Genomic DNA, 22,150 nt, shown 5'->3' on the forward strand with positions numbered 1-22,150 from the left:
AGATTTAAAATCATTGGCAAAAGAACTAGAGGAGAAATAAGGAGATATGTTTTTCACAGAGGGTTGTTGCGATCGGGAATGCACCATCTGAAAGGGCGTTGGAAGCAGATTCAAAAGGCCATTGGACATGTACTTGAAGAGGACTGATTTGCAGGGTTACGGGGAAAGAGCTGGGGAGTGGGACTAATTAGACAGATCTTTCACAGAGCCGACACAGACGTGATGGGCCGAATGGCCTCCTTCTGTGCTGTAAGGTTCTATGATTCTGTGTATCACAGAGACAGGGAGACATGACCAGCACCATTAAACTTTATTTTAAGTTCATTCACAGATACAAAACACCCAGAAATGAAGTTAATGCAAGCAAAAGACAAAAGATTCCCATTGTCGACAGTTTCAGATACAGCTGATTGGTTGAGGTACTAATACGGTGAGAATTAATGTTAATGTGAAACTCCAAGATTACATCACCCACACTGTCACCCATCTCTAGCCCTTGGTGCTAATGCTTTTGATGAACTATACACCAACTCGACATTTACTCCACAGCCTTCGTGGGGTAATATAGTAGGGATACAATAGTGTCGAGGTTATATAACTGGACGAGTCCTGGTCCAATAATCCCATTTCAATCTCCCCCCTGGCAGTAGGGATACAATAGTGTCGAGATTATATAACTGGACGAGTATCCCAGAGTCCTGGTCCAATAATCCCATTTCAATCTCCCCCCTGGCAGTAGGGATACAATAGTGTCGAGGTTATATAACTGGACGAGTATCCCAGAGTCCTGGGTCAATAATCCCATTTCAATCTCCCCCCTGGCAATTTGAGAAACTAAATTTAGTTTGAAACATCTGGAAGTGGATGAACTGGTGTAAAGGTGCTCATGAAGCGCTCGGACTGTGTTGATTGTTTCACTGATGCCCTTTAGGGAAGGAAACCTGCCGTCCTGGCCTGTATTTAACTCACGGGGACTCCGGCACTACCTGGAGGGTTGGCACCGCTAGCAGCGCACGAGACGGCAGCCCATATACCGGGCGGCTGAATTACTGCCCCCCCGCTTTCTGCCCGTCGATAAATGTGTGTGCGAGCGTGTATGCCGACTGTGCGCGAGCGACTCTCTTTTTCTTCACACAAGTCTGGCATAAACATCTACAACAAAAATTTGCATTTATACAGTAGCTTTAACACAGTAAAACATCGCAAGACGCTTCACAGAGGCGGAATCAGACAGAAACCGGCCCAAGAAAGAGACATCAGGACAAGTGACCAAATGCTTGGTGAAAGGGTTGGGTTTTAAGGATAAAAGATAACTTGTATTTATATAGCACCTTTCACAGCCTCAGGACATCCAAAAGCGCTTTACAGCCAATGAAGGACTTTTTGGAATGTAGTCACTGTTGTAATGTGGGAAACGCGACAGCCAATTAGCGCACAGCAAGCTCCCACAAACAGCCATGTGATAATGATCAGATCATCTGTTTTTAGTGATATTGATTGAGAGATAAGTATTGGCCCAGGACACTGGGGATAACTCCCCTGCTCTACTTCAAAATAGTACCGTGGGATTTTTTATATCCACCTGAAAGAGCATACGGGGCCTCGGTTTAACGTCTCATCCTAAAATTTCTTAGCTAGATTTTTCCAGTTTCTATTCAAAATGTTGCTTATTACGGTTGAAGGAGAGCAGTGTGTAAGTTTGGCAGTTTAAAGATTTGTAAAGCAATCAGCAGATTAATAAAAGACACGGCGAGTGTCGCTTAGTCGGATCACAGTGTCGACGCTCCGGGAATCAGCTGATGAGCCGGAACCTTTCCGAATATTGTCGTAAACCCGTTTCCGTCTGTTCCTCCCCAGGTTGAATAGCAGTGGTGTGGGTCATCAGACAGAGGCAGTTCCTCTCTACATGGCAGCTTACTGTGAGAGGAGAACCCGTCGGACACTGCGTGTCACACGGGTAGACAGATTCGTCTGTGTCATGGCTGAGAAATTAAAATGAAAACGTTAAGTCGTTTAATCTTAAAATTCGAACTGGAGCTAACATTTGCGCCAAACAAGTGCCAGGCAATGACCATCTCCAACAAGAGAGAGTCTATCCACCTCCCCTTGACATTCACCGGCATTACCATCGCCGATTCCCCTCAATATCAACATCCTGGGGGTCACCATTGACCACAAACTCAACTGGACCAGCCACATAAATACTGTGGCTATCTTTCTGTGGCGAGAGTCTCACCTCCTGACTCCCCAAAGCCTTTCCACCATCTACAAGGCACAAGTCAGGAGTGTGATGGAATACTCTCCACTTGCCTGGATGAGCGCAGCTCCAACAACACTCAAGAAGCTCGACACCATCCAGGACAAAGCAGCCGCTTGATTGGCACCTCATCCACCACCTTCAACATTCACTCCCTCCACCACCGGCGCCCCCTGGCTGCAGTGTGTACCATGTACAAGATGCACTGCAACAACTCGCCAAGGCCTCTTCGACAGCACCTCTCATCCCTCCCAATTTTTATTTGACATTGACTTCAACGGAAAATAAAATCGAGGAAGGTTGCTGATTCGCTATCACCCATTTTACACGAGCGCGCAGATCTACCCCTCTGAGTTTTAAGTTTTTGAAACTGACAAAAGAACTAACTATATGAGACACTACAGTTATAGGGTTACAATTCTCACTTGCGCATTTGAAATGATTAGAAGGATGTTTGATCAAACCAGAGGAGTGATGGGAATTCACGCAGGATGGCAGAATGGTGTAGTTATGAGATCAACGTCCCTTTACCTCTCTCTCCTCCTGGGGCGGTGGGAGGGTAGGGGGGTGGGGAAGGTAGGCAGAGTCTCTTTGGAGTCTTAGCAACGGGCGTTTGGCACAATGTCAACCCTCGGTGAGGGAATGGGAATCGGGTGCCAATTAGGCATTGTGCTAAATTGGAGAAGAATTTGAAGAGGACTAATTGCAGGGTTATGGGGAAAGAACTAGGGTTTGGGAGTAATTGGGACAGTTCTTTCAAAGGGCCATCACAGGTATAACGGGATGAATGGCCTCCGTCGATGCTGTAAGATTCTAGGGAGTGAAATTGGGTATCGCCCCATTTGGGGCATTAATTTTTAAAAGTTTGAATAATTAGCGCCACGCTAATCATTTCAAACTTTAAAAAAGAATTGCTGTTTGCGCTCCAAGAGGGAAGTAGAGTGCAAGAGGCAGCGGGCGGGGCGGTAAGTGGAGTAGTGCTGTACACTGGGCCGTGCAGCACTGCCACGTCGAAAGGCTCCGACCCTCCCTTAAAGTGGAGGGCCATCGCTGCAGGCACGGCAAAGGAAAACAAACTCACCTTCTCAACGATGGCAGCCGCGATCCCGCCTGATCAGCCCGGCACTCAAGCAGAGCGCCGGGCCCACCGATCGCAGGCAGAAACCCGCGTAAAAAGCTGCGAGAGAGAAGGTACATTTTTTTTTACTTACCTCGGCCACCTCGCCTTTCAGCATCGCCCTCGGAGCGGCCGCCCCCCCCCGATCCACCCCTCCTGCAGCTGTCGCTGTTTTCACCCGGCGATGCTGTGGGGGGGGCGGAAGTCAATTTCGGGTCGGGGAGCTACCGGGGCGATGCGCACGATGGTGACATCATGATCTCCAGGCACAAGGCCGTAGCGCCAGCGCAAAACTCCTGCCAAATATGGCAGGAGTTGACGTTATCGCCCCGGGGCGCAGGCCAGAGGTGCAAAGGCACTGGATTTCGCCCCCCAGGTCCTGCTGGACTCCAGGGCACTATCAATGATTGACCAACTAGCCTGGCTCACTGCTGGACCCTGGCCGGATGTAACCTGAAACGCTGCCACCCTCAGAGAAGTGCTCCCATCTTTAAGAGTCTCTGAACCCCCATGGGACAGGGAGGTTCGACCCTGCAAGCCACGGTTTGATGGGCAGGCTGATCCCGGCTGGACAAGCGGTGAGGGGTGTGCATGGTTCTAGCTGGTTACGCTCACTTGTGGGTGCACCCAGCCTCGGCTCTGCCAACCTGCCCTCTGGTGAGCCTAGTTGGTCAATGGGCAAACACAGAAAGGCAGGGAAGTTACAACACAGGACCCTCGTTCAGTAGCAACATTTGGTCCAACCAAGAGTAGCACTTACCCGAGAAGTCCAGCCGGTACTTGCTGTTATTAACATAAAACATCATGCACCCACATCGGTTCTCCCTGTATTGAGATTCGATGTCCGCACTGGTTACCGAGCATGCAGTTCCACACTGTGAGATATAGAAGAACGTCAGTAAACTTGGAATACCCAAAGGCCGCTGGATCAAACAGTGTGCCGCAAACTCTCCCCGCCTCAGTTGCCGTATCGCCTACCTCCCATATGATTGGTGGATTCAGTTGCCGTACCGCCTACCTCCCATATGATTGGTGGATTCAGTTGCCGTACCGCCTACCTCCCACATGATTGGTGGATTCAGTTGCCGTACCGCCTCCCTCCCATATGATTGGCGGATTCAGTTGCCGTACCGCCTCCCTCCCATATGATTGGTGGATTTAATTGCTGCACTGGCTACAGATTCAATAGCAGCTTTCAAAAGAGAATTGGATAAATACTTGAAAAGGAAAACATTGCAGGGGTAAAGGGAAGGAGCGGGGGGGAGTGGGACTGACGGGATTGCTCTTCGAAAGAGCTGGTGCAGACTTGATGGGCCGAATGGCCTCCTTGTGTGCTGTACTAGTCTATGGTTCTATGAAACAGTTCCTTACCTGTTGATCGAAGTCGTTCCAGTTACCATGGCTTCCTGAGAACTGCCATTTGGACCTCTGACTCTGCGCAGAGAGTGTCAGGTGGCCCATCGACTCTGGAAGGCTAAACATCACATGAGTAAAATACAGATTTTATAATCATTGGCTGGATTGAACCAAAGGATCTTTTAGCACTTCAAAAAAAACACCTTAAACTAACCAAGAAGGACCCAGCATTGGCACATAGGCCTGAAGAAGGCAGCAAATGTCGGGAGGGGCGAAGTCCTGGAGGGAGTTGGTCAATGAAGATGGAAGAGTTTGAATTCAGCATATTGGGACGGGAGGAGAGGGGAGCCGATGGAGCTCATTGAGCACAAGTCGAGAAGGATGTTAAAGAGGCAAATGGCAAACTGGGTTTTATACACAGAAGCAGAGGGCCCAAGAGCAAGAACCTTGATAAAATACTGGTTAGGCCCCAGCTGGAGTCTTGTGGCCAATTCTGGGCTCCGCACTTCAGGAAGGATGTCAAGGCCTTAGAGAGGGTGCGGAGGAGGTTTACTGGAATGGTACCAGGGGCTGATAGACTTCAGTTACGTGGAGAGACTGGAGAACCTGAGGCTGTTCTCCTTTGGGCAGGGAAGGTGTGATAGTGACGGTCAAAATATTGATGGGTTTTGATAGAGTCAGTAAGGAGAAACTGTTTCCAGTGGCGGGAGATTTGGTAAACAGAGGGCACAGATTGGAGGTAATTGACAAAAGGAGCAGAGGGGAGATGAGGGAACATTTCTTTTACGCAGCGAGTTGTTGTGATCTGGAGCGCGCTACCTGAAAGGGCGGTGGGAGCAGATTCAATCGTAACTTTCAAAAGGGAATTGGATAAATACTTGAAAGGAAAACATTTTCAGCACTAAAGGGAAAATGCAGGGGCAGTGGGAGTAATGGGATCGCTCTTTGAAAGAGCCAGCACAGGCACGACGGGCCGAATGGCCTCCTTCTGTGCTGTAACCAATCTATGACATTCAACCAAATCTTGCGATCTTCAACAGCAGAAAGTTTCAAACACACACCTTGAAAAAGGAACTGGATACTTGAAAAGGAAACATTTACAGGGCTATGGGGAAAGAGCAGGGGGAGTGGGATTAATTGGATCGCTCTTTGAAAGAGCTGGCACAGGCACGATGGGCCGAATGGCCTCCTCCTGTGCTGTATCATTCTATGATGCTATGATTGTATGACAGGGAATATAGATCAGGAAGCCTGGGTGTGGGATAGAAAGTGTCTGGTGGACCTTTGGCAGAATTGGAGTCAGGAAGTATTTACAGCACAGAAACAGGCCATTCGGTCTATCGGGTCCGTGCCGGTGTTTATGCTCCACACCAGCCTCCTCCCACCCCTCTTCATCTCACCCCATCGACATATGACTAACCCCATCAGTATTTTATGCAGGATGGGTCTTTGGGAGGCGAGCGAGGAGGGTGTTGGAGAAAGCGAGCTTGGAACGCCAGCAAAGGATATGGGTGAAGGTTTTTATTTTGATGAAGGTGAGGTGAGTGGTGTCGCAGCGGGGTTTGAAGCTGATCTCGGGGTCAGACAGGATACCGGGGTTACTTAATGCTGGGGGCGTAGCTCTGGGGGAGGGAGGGATGAGATCAAGAGCTAAACGGCAGAGTTTGTGACAAGAGCTGCACAGCGGAGCCGACAAGTTTTGTCTCGTTCTCAGCCAGTGGCTCAGTGGGTAGCACTTGTTGCCTCTGTGCCTGAAGGTCGTGGGTTCAAATCCCACTCCAAAGACCCTGAGCCCACAACCAAGGCTGACACTCCCAGGGCAGGACTGAGGGAGTGCTACACTGTTGGAGGTGCCGTCTCAACCAACATCACTAAAACAGATGATCTGGTCATTATCACATTGCTGTTTGCGGGATCTTGCTGTGCGCACAATTGGCTGTCGCGTTTCCCACGTTTCAGCGGTGGCTACACTTCAAACGAGGTGTTGTCGTTAAACCGAGACCCCGTCTGCTCTCAGGTGGGTGTAAAATATCCCATGGCTGTTTTGAAGAAGACCAGGGGAGTTATCCCCGGTGTTCTGGTCAATATTTATCCCTCAATCGACATCACTAAACATAGAAACATTGAAAATAGGTGCAGGAGTTGGCCATTCGGCCCTTCGAGCCTGCACCACCATTCAATAAGGTGATGGCTGATCATTCCTTCAGTATCCCTTTCCTGCTTTCTCTCCATAAACCTTGATCCCCTTAACCGTAAGGGCCACATCTAACTCCCTCCTGAATATATCCAGTGAACTGGCATCAACAACTCTCTGCGGCAGGGAATTCCACAGACTAACAACTTAACAACAGATTATCTGGTCATTATCACATTGCTGTTTGTGGGAGCTTGCTGTGCGCAAATGGGCTGCTGCGTTCCCTACATTACAACAGTGACTACACTCTAAAGAGTACATCATTGGCTGCAAAGAACTTTGGGATGTCCTGAGTTGGTGAAAGGCGCTATATAAATGCAAGTCTTTTCCATTTTCTGTGTTGACTTGGCTGCGCTCACCAGCCGATGCCCTTCCGTGTTCTTCGATACTTGGGTCTCCGTTTGAGTCTTCGTTTTGTCCCAGTCACCACGTTGATCTGCATCATATCTGGAACAAAAACAAGAGATAGGTCTCTGAGGAAACAGGAAGAGAAAGCTGATTTAACGCGAATAAGTTGAAAGCCAGTGGACAGGTCCAAACAGCAATCAAACAAGCATGTGGAATGTTGGCCTTTATCTCGAGGGGGCTGGAATACAGAGGGGGAGCGGGGAGATGCTTCATTTGTACTGAGCCCTGGTTAGATCCCATCTGGAGCAACTGCGTTCAGCTCTGGGCATCGCACCTCAGGAAGGATAAACTGGTCTTGGAGGCGGTGGAGCAGATACACCGGAAAGATATTTTACCGATATATAAAACGGAAAAGAGTGACTAAAGTAAATGTTGGTCCCATAGAAGATGAGAAGGGGGATTTAATAATGGGAAATGTGGAAATGGCTGAGACCTTAAACAATTATTTTGCTTCGGTCTTCACAGTGGAAGACAGAAACCATGCCAAAAATTGCTGGTCACAGGAATGTGGGAAGGGAGGACCTTGAGATAATCACTATCAATAGGGGGGTAGTACTGGACAGGCTAATGGGACTCAAGGTAGACAAGTCCCCTGGTCCTGATGAATTGCATCCCAGGGTATTAAAAGAGATGGCAGAAGTTATAGCAGATGCATTCGTTATAATCTACCAAAATTCTCTGGATTCTGGGGAGGTACCATCGGATTGGAAAGCAGCTAATGTAACGCCTCTGTTTAAAAAAGGGGGCAAACAAAAGGCAGGTAACTATAGGCCGGTTAGTTTAACATCTGTAGTGGGGAAAATGCTTGAAGCTATCATTAAGGAAAAAATAGCGGGACATCTAGATCGGAATAGTGCAATCAAGCAGACACAACATGGATTCATGAAGGGGAAATCATGTTTAACTAATTTACTGGAATTCTTTGAGGATATAACGAGCATGGTGGATAGAGGTGTACCGATGGATGTGGTGTATTTAGGTTTTCAAAAGGCATTCGATAAGGTGCCACACAAAAGGTTACTGCAGAAGATAGAGGTACGCGGAGTCAGAGGAAATGTATTAGCATGGATTGAGAATTAGCTGGCTAACAGAAAGCAGAGAGTCGGAATAAATGGGTCCTTTTTGGGTTGGAAATCGGTGGTTAGTGGTGTACCACAGGGATCGGTGCTGGGACCACAACTGTTTACAATATACATAGATGACCTGGAAGAGGGGACAGAGTGTAGTGTAACAAAATTTGCAGATGGCACAAAGATTAGTGGGAAAGCGGGTTGTGTAGAGGACACAGAGAGGCTGCAAAGAGATTTAGATAGGTTAAGTGAATGGGCGAAGGTTTGGAAGATGGAATACAATGTCGGAAAATGTGAGGTCATCCACCTTGGAAAAAAAACAGTAAAAGGGAATATTATTTGAATGGGGGGAAATTACGACATGCTGAGATGCAGAGGGACCTGGGGGGTCCTTATGCATGAATCCCAAAATGTTAGTTTGCAGGTGCAGCAGGTAATCAGGAAGGCGAATGGAATTTTGGCCTTCATTGCGAGAGGGATGGAGTACAAAAGCAGGGAGGTCCTGCTGCAACTGTATAGGGTATTGGTGAGGCCGCACCTGGAGTACTGAGTGCAGTTTTGGTCACCTTACTTAAGGAAGGATATACTGGCTTTGGAGGGGGTACAGAGACGATTCACAAGGCTGATTCCGGAGATGAGGGGGTTACCTTATGATGATAGATTGAGTAGACTGGGTCTTTACTCATTGGAGTTCAGAAGGAGGAGGGGTGATCTTATAGAAACATTTAAAATAATGAAAGGGATAGACAAGATAGAGGCAGAGAGGTTGTTTCCACTGGTCGGGGAGACTAGAACTAGGAGGCACAGCCTCAAAATACAGGGGAGCCAATTTAAAACCGAGTTGAGAAGGAATTTCTTCTCCCAGAGGGTTGTGAATCTGTGGAATTCTCTGCCCAGGGAAGCAGTTGAGGCTAGCTCATTGAATGTATTCAAATCACAGATAGATAGATTTTTAACCAATAAGGGAATTAAGGGTTATGGGGAGCGGGCGGGTAAGTGGAGCTGAGTCCACGGCCAGATCAGCCATGATCTTGTTGAATGGCGGAGCAGGCTCGAGGGGCTAGATGGCCTACTCCTGTTCCTAATTCTTATGTTCTTATGTATATCGGGCATTCGAGAGTTCATTTATGAGGACAGGCCTGAAAGGGCGGCGGAAGCAGATTCAATAATAACTTTATTGGATAAATAATTGAAAAATAAAATTTTTTACAGCTATGGGCAAAGAGCGGAGGAGTGGGGCTAATTGGACAGCTCGTATAGAAACATAGAAAATAGGTGCAGGAGTAGGTCATTCGGCCCTTCGAGCCTGCACCACCATTCATTATGATCATGGCTGATCATGCAACTTCAGTACCCCATTCCTGCTTTTTCTCCATACCCCTTGATCCCTTTAGCCGTAAGGGCCACATCTAACTCCCTTTTGAATATATCTAAACTGGCCTCAACAACTTCCTGTGGTAGAGAATTCCACAGGTTCAGAATTGTCTCCTCATCTCGGTCCTAAATGGTTTACCCCTTATCCTTAGACTGTGACCCCTGGCTCTGGACTTCCCCAACATCGGGAACATTTTTCCTGCATCTAACCTGTCCAATCCCGTCAGAATTTTATATGTTTCTATGAGATCCCCTATCATTCTTCTAAATTTCAGTGAATATGAGCCTAGTCGATCCAGTCTTTTTTCATATGTCAGTCCTGCCATCCCGGGAATCAGTCTGGTGAACCTTCGCTGCACTCCCTCAATAAAGAGCCAGCACAGGCCTGGTGAGCCGAATGGCCTCCTTCTGTGTTATAAGATTCTCTAATTGTAAGACAACATGTTACCAAACTCAATGAATTGCAGTAGGAGTGCACTTAATTATTTCTCTGTATAATCTTACACTTCCCTTTTAATACCAGTCACGTCAGTATGCCTGAACTTTCCGCAATCTTTATTTATTTTTTATTATTCGGTCGTGGGATGTGGGCGTCGCTGGCAAGGTCCCAGCATTTATTGCCCATCCCTAATTGCCCCTTGAGAAGGTGGTGGTGAGCCGCCTTCTTGAACCGCTGTGGTGAAGGTGCTCCCACAGTGCTGTTGGGAAAGGAATTCCAGGATTTTGACCTGGCGACGATGAAGGAACGGCCAATATATTTCCAGTAATATTAGCACTACACGACCATAACCCCAATTTCTATTTCTATCTATGCACCAAGCTGAATTTCAAGTTGCGCTAGTCAAACTTACCACGGAAGGAGATCTTGTACGATTTGTGATTCAATGTAATCTGCATGGATTGGTGCGTTTTTTGTTGGTACTTACGCTCAATCTCAGCACTTCTGATTGTGCTACCCTATTAATAAAGAGACACAGATCAATTACAGTAATTAAATATACGGGTATCAGCTCTGATGCCCCACAACATAGGTTCAGCCCAGTCCAGCGTCAAGAACATGGGGACATCAGGAGTAGAAGGCGGCCATTCAGCCCCTTGAACCTGTTCCATCATCCAATCAGATCATGGCTGATCTGCACCCAAACTCCATTCACCCGCCTTTGCTCCGTATCCTCCGATACTCTTTCCCAACAAAAATCTATCGATCTCAGCCTTGAAAGCTCCAACTGACCCCCGGCATCCACAGCCTTTTGGGGGAGAGAGTTCCAGATTTTCATTAACCTTTGTGTGAAGAAGTCCTTCCTGATTTCCCTCTTAAATGGGCTGGCTGTGCTATCGCTGAGCCACATTTGGAGAGAGATAATGCCATTGCCACCCCCTCAGGGGCGAAAACAGAGGCAACAACAAATGGGGGGAAAGTTTCAGGGCTGTATTTTCGCTGTCGTTGATTTCGGGGCTGTCATGTATGTAGACCATGTATACTAACTGTATAGTCACATAAGGTGTGCCACCAGAGGGCACTGCCGTGGGAGACCTGAGGGCCACCTGCATAGGTGTGCAGGGCCCAGTATAAAAGGCTGCCCACCATGCTTGTTCCTCACTCTGGAGTTACAATAAATGGGACTGAGGTCACAACAGCTCAAGTACAATACTAGACCTCGTGGAGTCATTCACAAGAGTATTAAAGACATAACAGGGGCGGTAATGGCGGCGGGGCGGTAAAGTTTGCGCCCGGGAACAGTTTGTGCCTCAGTCAGCAAAATTGGGAAGCTGGGCCCTGAATGTGGTACACACCTCTCGCGGAACGCTAGGCCAGCTGAACATGAGAAAATCCCGAGCTCAAGAGCTGGACCGGGAGGCCTGGGGAGAAAAGAAACACCAAAAATATTCCCAATACTCAGCCCACACCACCACAACATAAATCGCAAAAAAAAAAAATACAAACAAAGCAATCAGACCTACCTGAGGTGGGCATGGCTTACCTCACTGCAGCTGCTACAGCTCAGGCTGCCCGCCCTTCACAGACGGCCCCACCAGGGGGCACTCCGGGGTGCTACAGATTGGGCGGGAGCCACAAATCGAACCGGTGTCGCGACCGGCGGCGTTGCACACCGGCTCGTCTCCTCTGGGCGGTAACGCTCCGCACCCCCGTCGATACCAGCCCAAAAGTCCCGGCGGGGCGCTGGGAGCTGTCCACCCGCCCGGAAGGGCTCACTGCCGCCATTGCCAACCCCACCCCCCCCCCTCCGCGATGAAAAGAGAGGCGCTAACAAGCCGAAAATCCAGAACCCGAGCGTGCAGGGCCCAGACATCTGAAGCAATGCTCCCCGTGATTCTGTGTGGGGCCGTGTGGTGCCGTTAACAGGCTGTGCCGCCCATTCAAAAATTAGAAGCCGACTCACTGGCGGTGCAGGACCCTGGAACATTCAGCTGGACGCTCTGGCACCAATGGTGGAATGGGTGATGCAAAGAAGGCTGGAGCCAGAAGAAAGGACAATGAGCTCTGGCGCTGGTTTCAGAGGTCGGCTCCAGAGGACTTTACGCATGGTGTCAGCCGTGACTCAGTGGGCAGCACTCTCGCCTCTGGTAGTTGGTTCAGGTCCCACTCCAGAGACTTGAGCACAAAATCTAGGCTGAGGCCCCCAGTACCGAGGGAGTGCTACACTGGCGGAGGGGCACTACAGAGGGAGTGCTGCACTGTCTGAGGGGCAGTACTGAGGGAGCGCCGCACTGTCTGAGGGGCAGTACTGAGGGAGCGCCGCACTGTCTGAGGGGCAGTACTGAGGGAGCGCCGCACTGTCGGAGGGGCAGTACTGAGGGAGCGCCGCACTGTCTGAGGGGCAGTACTGAGGGAGCGCCGCACTGTCGGAGGGGCAGTACTGAGGGAGCGCCGCACTGTCTGAGGGCAGTACTGAGGGAGTGCTGCACTGTCGGAGTGGCAGTACCGAGGGAGTGCTGCACTGTCGGAGTGGCAGTACCGAGGGAGTGCTGCACTGTCTGAGGGGCAGTACCGAGGGAATGCTGCACTGTCTGAGGGGCAGTACCGAGGGAGTGCTGCACTGTCTGAGGGGCAGTACCGAGGGAGTGCTGCACTGTCTCAGGGGCCATCTTAAAGGTGAGGTGAAATCCAGGCCCCGCCTGCCCTCCCATCTGGCCGTGGAAGATCCCAGAGTACTTTTTGAAGAAGAGCAGATGTGTTCTCCCTAGTGTCCTGAGCAAAATGCTGCACTCAACATAACACCACCAACAAAAAAAACAGATTATCTGGTCATTTATCTCTCGGTGTTTTGCGGAATCTTGCTGTGTGCAAATTGGCTGCTGGGTTTCTTATATAACACCAGTGATTAAAACAGGGATGTCCCAAGGATGTGAAAGATGCTACATAAATACAAGGTCTTGCTTTCAACAACGAGAAGGGTTTTGAATTCCGTGCGTGTGGGAGTGCGGGACAGTAGTGGGTGTGAGGAGAGAGGTATAGAGGAGCAGGACTCAGTGCAGGATCGGATGCAGGCAATGGTGCTTTTAGACATTGTTATGTATGTTAACTGGGTTTTACCTGCCACCGGAGGGCACGACTGTCGGAGTCCTAATGGTCACTGGCAGACACGTGCAAGCCATGTATATAATGTTGGCAGCCATGTTGCATCCTCACTTTGAGAATAAATAAACTGGAGTAAGTTGATGCCTGAACTAGCTCACTGTGCTTAGCCTCGTGGAGTTATTCGATACTTAACAGACATGTTGGAGTTTGCACAGAGTGCAGCGTAGGAGGCCAGTGAGGAGAGTGTTGGAGAGGTTGAGGCTGGAAGTGACAAATATACGGACGTGGGTTTCAGCAATGGTCGGGTGACTCAGATGTTGAAACATGACTTCACACTTTGCTGGAGGTAGACTTGGAATCATACCTTTGTTGAAAACAGTTTCCATTTGAACTTGCAACGATAATACCAAAGCCACTGATCATCGTTTGGGGAACTAGCAAAGGTCTTGCGTTGAACTTGGAGATCTTTTCCACGGACTTCCATCTTATTGAAATCAATTGAGATTATACTGAAAGAGACAGAATATTCACTGACTGCAATCCCTGCACATTGCCACAGTGAGTTCCCGCTCGGGCTGTTAGAGGTTTCATGCTAAGTTACCCCTTCAGATCTCACCCACGCCACCCAACGATGCTGCCAAGGAAAGGCCAGCTGCTTCTCCTAGGGAGAGGAAAAGTGCTGGGACACTCGTCCCCAAAACATTCCCTCAACCATCCTAGACATTGCCTCTGATCTGGCAGCTAATGGACTGCTTGCTTTCAGCTGGTGTGTGGCCCAGTGGGAGACAGAAAAGTTTTACCTTCAAAGTCAAAAATACATGATCCTATATATCTATCTTTACAGAATGATATAGCACAGAAGGAGGCTATTCCTACCTGTGCCAGCTCTTTGGTACAGCTATCCAATTAATCCCACTCCCCCTGCTCTTTCTGCATCATCCTGTATTTTTCTTTCTTTCAAGTATTTATCCAATTCCCTTTTGAAAGTTACTTTTGAATCTGCTCCCACCGCCTTTCAGGCAGGGCGTTCCCGATCACAACAACTCGCTGCGTAAAAATGTTTCCTCATGTCACCTCTGGTTCTTTTATCTCTGATTCTATCAATATCTCCATCATTCTAATTATTGCTATCTCTTATTCAATCAATCTATCATTCTAGATATGGCTCATGTCATTCCGTTCTATATTCTATTGGGTATTGGAAGGGATGTAATCGGCAGGATTCCTGCCTGGGAATTAAGAAAACATATATTCATTCTCGAGATGTGGGCGTCGCGGCAAGGCCGGCATTTATTGCCCATCCCTAGTTGTCCCTTGAGGAGGTGATGGTGAGATGCAGTCCGTGTGGTGAAGGTGCTCCCACAGTGCTGTTAGGGAGGGAGTTCCAGGATTTTGACCCAGCAACAATGAAGGAACGGCCGATATATTTCCAAGTCAGGGTGGTGTGTGACTTGGAGGGGAACGTGGAGGTGATGGTGTTCCCGTGCACCTGCTGCCCTTGTCCTTCTGGGTGGTAGAGGTCGCGGGTTTGGGAGGTGCTGCCGAAGAAGCCTTGGCGAGTTGCTGCAGTGCATCTTGTAGATGGTACACACTGCAGCCACGGTGCGCCGGTGGTGGAGGGAGTGAGTGTTGAAGCTGGTGGATGGGCTGCCGATAAAGTTAGCTGCTTTGTCCTGGATGGTGTTGAGCTTATTGAGTGTTGTTGGAGCTGCACTCATCCAGGCAAGTGGAGAGTATTCCATCACACTCCTGACTTGTGCCTTGTAGATGGTGGAAAGGCTTTGGGAGTCAGGAGGTGAGACACTTACCGCAGAATACCTAGCCTCTGACCTACCCCAATGGCCATGGCATTTTCGTGGCTGGTCGAGTTTCTGGTCAATGGCGAACCCTTAGAATGTTAACAGTGGGGGTTTTGATTATGGTAATGACGTTGAATGTCAAGGGGAGGTGGTTAGGCTCTCCTTTGTTGAAGGTGGTCATTGCCTGGCACTTGTGTGTGACATAAGAGGGAAAATAGGAACACAGAAGCAGGAGGAGGCCATTCAACAATCTCCTCACCTACTTTTAATACACTGGGGTGGAAACCATCAGGTCCTGGACATCCCATGACTGTTCAGTGGTTTTATCCAAGTATAGTTCTGCCCAGTCCAAGTATAGATCTGCCTCCTCCCTTCAAAGTCAGCCTTACCTAAATTTAAAGCCTTGGTTCGTGACTCACCCTCCTCCCTCTCAAATCTAATACTGAATTCTAATATATTATCATAGAAGAATCATAGAAATTTACAGCACGGAAGGAGGCCATTTTGGCCCATCGTGTCTGCACTGGCCGACAAAGAGCTATCCAGCATAATCCCACTTTCCTTGCTCTTGGTCCATAGCCCTGCAGGTTACATCACTTCAAGTGCACATCTAAGTATTTTTAAAATGTGGTGAGGGTTTCTGCCTCTACCACCCTTTCAGGCAGTGAGTTCCAGACCCCCACCACCCTCTGGGTGAAATTTTTTTCCCTCAAATCCCCTCTAATCCTTCAACCGATTACTTTAAATCCATGCCCCCTGGTTGTTGACCCCTCTGCTGAGGGAAATAGTCCTTCCTATCCACTCTATCCAGGCCCCTCATAATTTTATACACCTCAATCAGGTTTCCCCTCAGCCTCCTCTGTTCCAAAGAAAAAATTATGGCCATCTTTGGCTTGGTTTTTCCTTACCATCAGATTATTGACTACTTCAGGCTCATTACTCAATACTAAACCTAGGATGGCCTGTTGACTTGTTGGTTCAAGAACAAATTGGCCTAGGAATTGTGGTCGCAGGGGTACCTCTGGAGTTCGCCTCGGAGACATGAAAAAATGACGCAAGTACCTCTTGGCTCCCAGATTGTGAAAAGTTGCGGAGAGCAGAGTAATGACCGTCCGGGATCACGTGGGCCCGGTCCTCCAATCACAAAGGAGGATTCCATTGCAGTCATTTACGAAGGCAATCCCCTAATGATATGCAATGGAATCCCCAAATCTAATCATTATAGAATATACAGAATTGCAATTTTATTCATAAGTTCATTACACCAACCTCAATAAAAATTATATTTTTTTGATCATTTTATACATCATTATGACTGTAATCTGGGCCAGTATTTGCATAAGCTCATTTAATAAAATGTATGTGCATAATTTAGGATAGAAAAATGTTTAATTTAAGCTTTAGATATCTCCTTACGCTGGTGCGTACAGGCCCTACACCTGCTTGCATCATACGCAAGACTTACATGGGCAATCGCTGGCCACTCGCTCGGGCAAATAGCCTAAATCTGCACCAGCGAATGCTTTTCTGGGCCCACCACGGATGGCCCGTCAATGCGGACAATGATAGGCCACAATTACCGGATTCGCGCATGCGCAAACACGTACAGTAATCCGGACCGTGCGGGGCATTTCAGAGGGAATACGACGGCCTGCTCGGAGCATGCGCCATCACAGACACTGTAATTTCAGGGCCATTGCTCCAGAAAACTGCCCTAACTACACCCCAAACACTTGCTGCCTTTGGCACTCGAGCTATTCTGCTTTTCCCTCGTCGCTGTGAAAATGAAATTGCAACCACTCTGTTTTTGCAACAAGTATCTCCGATCGCTGCGTTTATGTATCCCGCTGCTTTCGCACTGCTATCGGGGTGGGCATCCTTTTCTGTGTAGGGCGAATGTTACTGACCACTTATCAGGCCCAAGCCTGGACGTTGTCCAGGTCTTGCTGCATGCAGGCACGGACTGCTTCATTATCTGAGGAGTTACGAATGGAGCTGAACACTGTGCAGTCATCAGCAAATATCCACACTTCTGACCTCCTGGTGGAGGGAAGGTCATTGATGAAGCAGCTGAAGATGGCTGAGCCTCAGCCAAGTTTCGATGTTTGTGGATATCTGTTTTAGATACTTTTCCCGGCTATTCCTTTACTCCCCTGCTGTCATATTTGATAAACCGTGCAAGTTTCAAACAGCTCACCCATATCTTGAGTTGTACAGTTTGATGCCTTTTACCCAGGGCAGTGAATACTGAGCCTCTATGATGTAGTCGGATTTGATATCGCTCCATCCCCTCGAGTCCTTAAGCTGCCACTGGTAACACTTTTGTGCAGCTTGTCTCTTTGTTCCTGTTGATTGTAAAAGAGAAGGTAAGACATGGATAATAAAAGCACTTTGCAATATGGGGACACCCTACGCAGATTGGGAGATTGCTTTTGCTGAACACCTCTGTTAAGTCCGCAAGCGTGACCCCGGGCTTCTGGTCGCTTGTCACTTTAATTCCCCGCTCCACTCCCACACTGATACAAAAACAAAATACTGCGGATGCTGGAATCTGGAATAAAAACAGAAAATGCTGGAATTCTCAGCGGGTCAGGCCCTTCGTCAGAACTGGAGAGTGTTCGGAAAGAACAGATTCTTAACCAGCACTGAAAGGGGGAGGGGAAGGAAAGAACAAAAGGGAAGGTCAGTGATAGGGTGGAAGGCAGGAGAGATTAGAGAGACAAAAGGGATGATGGGCTGATTTCAAATGGTAATGACAGGAGTTAGAAAAACTTTAGTCAAGATAGGGTGTGAATGGAGGGATAATGACCAGCTGCCATTAGAGACAAGGAGAAAAATAAGAAACAGGCTCGGGGCGTGGGGGCACTCTGTCCTCGGTCTCCTACGCTGTTCCAATGAAGCTCAATAGATGCTCGAAGAACAGCATCTCATCTTTCGATTAGGCACTTTACAACCTTCCGAACTCAACATTGAGTTCAACAATATCAGATGATTTTTTTTGGTCAGTGGGTGTTGGTAATGATTCTGCTGTTGCCATTTACACCTCCTCCAGACCCAACTCTTCTTTCTTTCCTTGTTCCATTACCATCTCCCGTTTGTCTTGCACCGAAGGCGCTGCACAGGAGCGATTATCGAACAAAGCGTACGCCGACTCACATAAAGAGATATTGGGACAGGTGACCAGCAGATTGGCCAATGAGGTAGGTGTTAAGGAGCCTCTTAAAAGGAGGAGAGAGAGGCGGAAAGTTTAGGGAGGGGATTCCAGAGCTTGGGGCTCAGGCGGCTGAAGACACAGCCACCGATGGTGGGGCGATGATAATAGGGGATGCGCAAGAGGCCAGAATTGGAGGAGCGCAGAGATCTCGGAGGGTTGTGGGGTTGGAGAAGGTTGCAGAGATAGAGAGGGGGCGAGGGCCATGGAGGGATTTGAAAACAAGGATGAGCATCTTTACAAATGTCACCGCTGACGGTTTCGATAGCATCATTCTTTTCATAATAAATAAACAGAACCTCACTTCTTGGTGATGAGGAGCATCTGGTGGCAGAAATGTTCCTGTGGCTCAGTCTACAACTGGACCCATACTTGCAGAATCCCTTGAGGTAATATTGGCAAACGTGCAGGTACGTGCAGTTCCTGTCCTTGCAGTGACCTTGGTTGTAATATTTGCATGGCTGGAAGGAAAGGGAAGTCCTAAAGTTAAGGTGTGCTTTGATGAAGATTGCTAACGAGATTTTTCAGGGTATCCAGTTCAGGCCACTGACACACAGGAGATACACTCAAATACTGGAGACAAGACAGGGAGCGTCTCGAGGCTTCACAGTAATGTTAGGGCTCTGAGCTATGAGGGCCAATTGGAGAAAGCTGGAACCATGGAACTGTACAGCACAGGAGGCCATTTGGCCCATCGTGCCTGTGCCCCACTCTTTGAACAAGCTATTCAATTAGTCCTACATGTTTTACTACGTTAAAGGCGCTATATAAATAAAAGTTATTATTAGTTTTATTATTTACTCCCCCTACTGTTTCCCCATAGCCCTACAAATTTTTCATTCTTAAGTTTATACCCACACACCACCCTGACTTGGACATATATCGGCCGTTCCTTCATCGTCGCTGGGTGAAAACCACGACACTCCCTGCCCAACGGTGTGTTCACCACACAGACTTCAGCGGCTCAAGAAGGCCCACCGCCAATGTTCTCGTTAAGCTGCGTGGCCGTGCATCGGTCTGGAGATCCCATGCAGGCCACTTGCCGGCTTCACAGCGGAAAAGTGCAGAAATTTGAATGGGCCACTCAGCCCGTTAAAGGGGCCACCCACCCAAACAAACATTAGAGGGAACATTTCCCACCGCCATCTCCTCAAAGGTAAACACAGAATGGCCAATAAATGTTGGCATTTCCAGCGACGCATTATAATCAATAAACAGTAAAAAAAAGCAACTATTTTAGTTCCCAAGATTCTAGTTGATGATTTTTAAAGTTGAAAGGGGGACTCATGGACTGTCTTCAGTCAAGCAGGAATTGGCAGTCGGCCCTGATCCGAGCTTGTGTCTTTCTTGTTTCACGAATTCTATTCAGGATCCTTCCATTGGGGATTACACATCAGAGTAAGTTCCTGGATCCAGCCCCTCAGCATGGAGCTACTGTCAAAGGGAAGGTGGCTTGGAGATAAGGCCATGCCTAGGCCTCTATTCCCAAGAGTTTAGAAGAATGAGAGGTGATCCCAATAAAACATATAAAATTCTTATAGGACTTGACAGGGTAGATGCAGGGAGGATGTTTCCCCCGGGCTGGGGAGTCTAGAACCAGGGATCACAGTCTCAGGATAAGGGGTCGGCCATTTAGGACTGAGATGAGGAGGAATTTCTTCACTCAGAAGGTGGTGAATCTTTGGAATTCTCTGCCCCAGAGGGCTGTGGAGGCTCAGTCATTGAATATATACCAGACAGAGATCGATAGATTTTTGAATATTGAGGGAATCAAGGGACATGGGGATCGGGTGGGAAAGTGGAGATGAGGCAGAAGATTAGCCATGATCTTATTAAATGGTGGATCAGGCTCGAGGGGCCGTATGGCCGACTCCTGCTCCTAATTCTTATGTTCTTATGCCGCTGCAATGTTGATTCCTCTTAAGTGCTGCCTTCCACTGGGAGGCCGCGATTTTGCCAACCGTGACGAGTCCGGGGCGGCTGGGGTCTTTAGCGAGAATCCGGCCCACTCCTGGCTGCTGCCCACTCTCTCCAAGTAATTTTACCTTGATAGGGCTTGTTAAGCCTGGCCAATTAACCCGGCCAATTAAAAGGAAGCCTATCTGGTGACATCATTTGATGACACGCATCAGCCGGTTTCCTTAAAGGGACTATAGCCACATGGATTGTGACAGTTGTGCTGTCAGTATTCTACAGCATTGAGCTGCTGCAAACACTGACACTCACAGCACAGAGGGGCACGACTGCACCCAGGCTCTCCCATCACTCCCTCCATCTGCTTATGGAGGGAGTCACAGCACGCAGAGAGATTCTCTTCTCTTCCCATGGGCTGAGGAGACCTCCCCAGGACACCAACACAGCCTGGTTGCACATTGTACAGGAGGGCAGGAGCAGGGATGTGGCCAGGAGGACCAGGCTGCAGTGGCACAAACCTTTCAATGACCTCAGTAGATCACAAAACCACATTCAACCTCATCCTACTGTGCCACTCATCACATCCCCATCACTCTGCCTCCCCTACCCTACTCCTTACTCACACCAACTTACCTTGCACCCCTCACATTCATCCTCATCCTGGTGCAATCATACTACCTAAAAACACACAAGGGAGGCACTTGGGTATTTTATCCAATGTTCATGTAAAGTATGGCCCCTTGAGCCTGCTCCGCCATTCAATAAGATCATGGCTAATCTAATCTTGGCCTCAACTCCACTTTCCCCGCCCGCTCCTCATAACCCTTGACCCCCCCTATTGTTCAAAAATATGTCAATCTCCACCTTAAATATATTCAATGACCCAGTCTCCACAGCTCCCTGGGGCAGAGTATTCCAAAGATTCATGACCCTCTGAGAGAAGAAATTCCTCCTCATTTTCGTTTTAAATGGGCGACCCCTTATTTTGAAACTATGCCCCCTAGTTCTAGATTCCCCCATGAGAGGAAACATCCTCTCTGCATCTACCCTGTCAAGCCCCTTCAGAATTTTACACGTTTCAATAAGATCACCTCTCATTCTTCGAAACTCCAATGAGTATAGGCCCAACCTGCTCAACCTTTCTTCATAAGACAACCCCTTCATCTGAGGAATCAACCGAGTGAACCTTCTCTGAACTACCTCCAATGCAAGTATATCCCTCCTTAAATAAGAAGACCTGGCTGGTGAAACAATCTTCAACCTAAAGATGGAGGGGGGAGAAAAAGCAAGTTCCTGTGCAATTGAAATGTCAATTCCTATCAATATGTGCTCATTTTACAATTTAGAACAGTTTTGTGTTCACTAAGGAACCAAATTCTCCATCTTCAGCATCGTATGGGGCTTCCATATCTTTTATGCTTTACTTTTGTAGAACTTTTAAAAGATTTTTGGACAATACACTATTTAGGCAGCAGTCAGTATGTTCGAGCAATAGATCAAGATTTATTAACAACAGCCAATAGTTTAACAATCCTTATTCCCTGGAAGCTCTCAGACACAGGGGATGTTGTCTTTGGTCTGTTCTTTGTATTTTCTGCAGTCCCTGTGTGAAGCTATTCCTTGAGTATCCACGTTTTAACCTATTTCGTATCAAAGGTTTGCTTGGCCAGTGTCCATATATAGTTTTTTTTTAACAAAAACACCCTTTTTAATTAGTTCTAATGGTCAAAAACCTAAGTCACTCACACCAAAGTTATCATCCTGGCCACGCCCAGCCCCAGTATTTTTCCAAAAACCCGATTATCACCTTTGCACGTTGGAATTTGTTTTACCGCTCTTGTTCCCAGCTCCAAGCTGTACCAATGGGCCTCATTCAAGCTGCCTCACTTTAATCTTTCAAATACTAGTT

At 48.1% G+C, this 22,150-nt stretch overlaps 1 protein-coding gene across 1 annotated transcript in view; it reads right to left on the bottom strand.

The window, feature by feature from the left end:
• Nucleotides 1-295: 295 nt before the first annotated feature.
• LOC139281382 (protein mono-ADP-ribosyltransferase PARP12-like) overlaps nucleotides 296-22,150 on the bottom strand; it is a 42,158-nt gene continuing 20,303 nt past the window's right edge. Inside the window, exons 3-10 of the mRNA XM_070901540.1 lie at nucleotides 18,632-18,788; nucleotides 17,314-17,461; nucleotides 13,682-13,826; nucleotides 10,628-10,733; nucleotides 7,284-7,371; nucleotides 4,746-4,848; nucleotides 4,135-4,249; nucleotides 296-1,982 (exon numbers count right to left, since the gene is read on the bottom strand). Coding sequence (XP_070757641.1) covers nucleotides 1,915-1,982; nucleotides 4,135-4,249; nucleotides 4,746-4,848; nucleotides 7,284-7,371; nucleotides 10,628-10,733; nucleotides 13,682-13,826; nucleotides 17,314-17,461; nucleotides 18,632-18,788 — 930 coding nt within the window. The 3' untranslated portion in view covers nucleotides 296-1,914. The remainder of the gene's footprint in view (nucleotides 1,983-4,134; nucleotides 4,250-4,745; nucleotides 4,849-7,283; nucleotides 7,372-10,627; nucleotides 10,734-13,681; nucleotides 13,827-17,313; nucleotides 17,462-18,631; nucleotides 18,789-22,150) is intronic.

This window comes from Pristiophorus japonicus, chromosome 15 (assembly GCF_044704955.1).
Source record: "Pristiophorus japonicus isolate sPriJap1 chromosome 15, sPriJap1.hap1, whole genome shotgun sequence".
In the NCBI taxonomy this organism is placed as follows: domain Eukaryota; kingdom Metazoa; phylum Chordata; class Chondrichthyes; family Pristiophoridae; genus Pristiophorus; species Pristiophorus japonicus.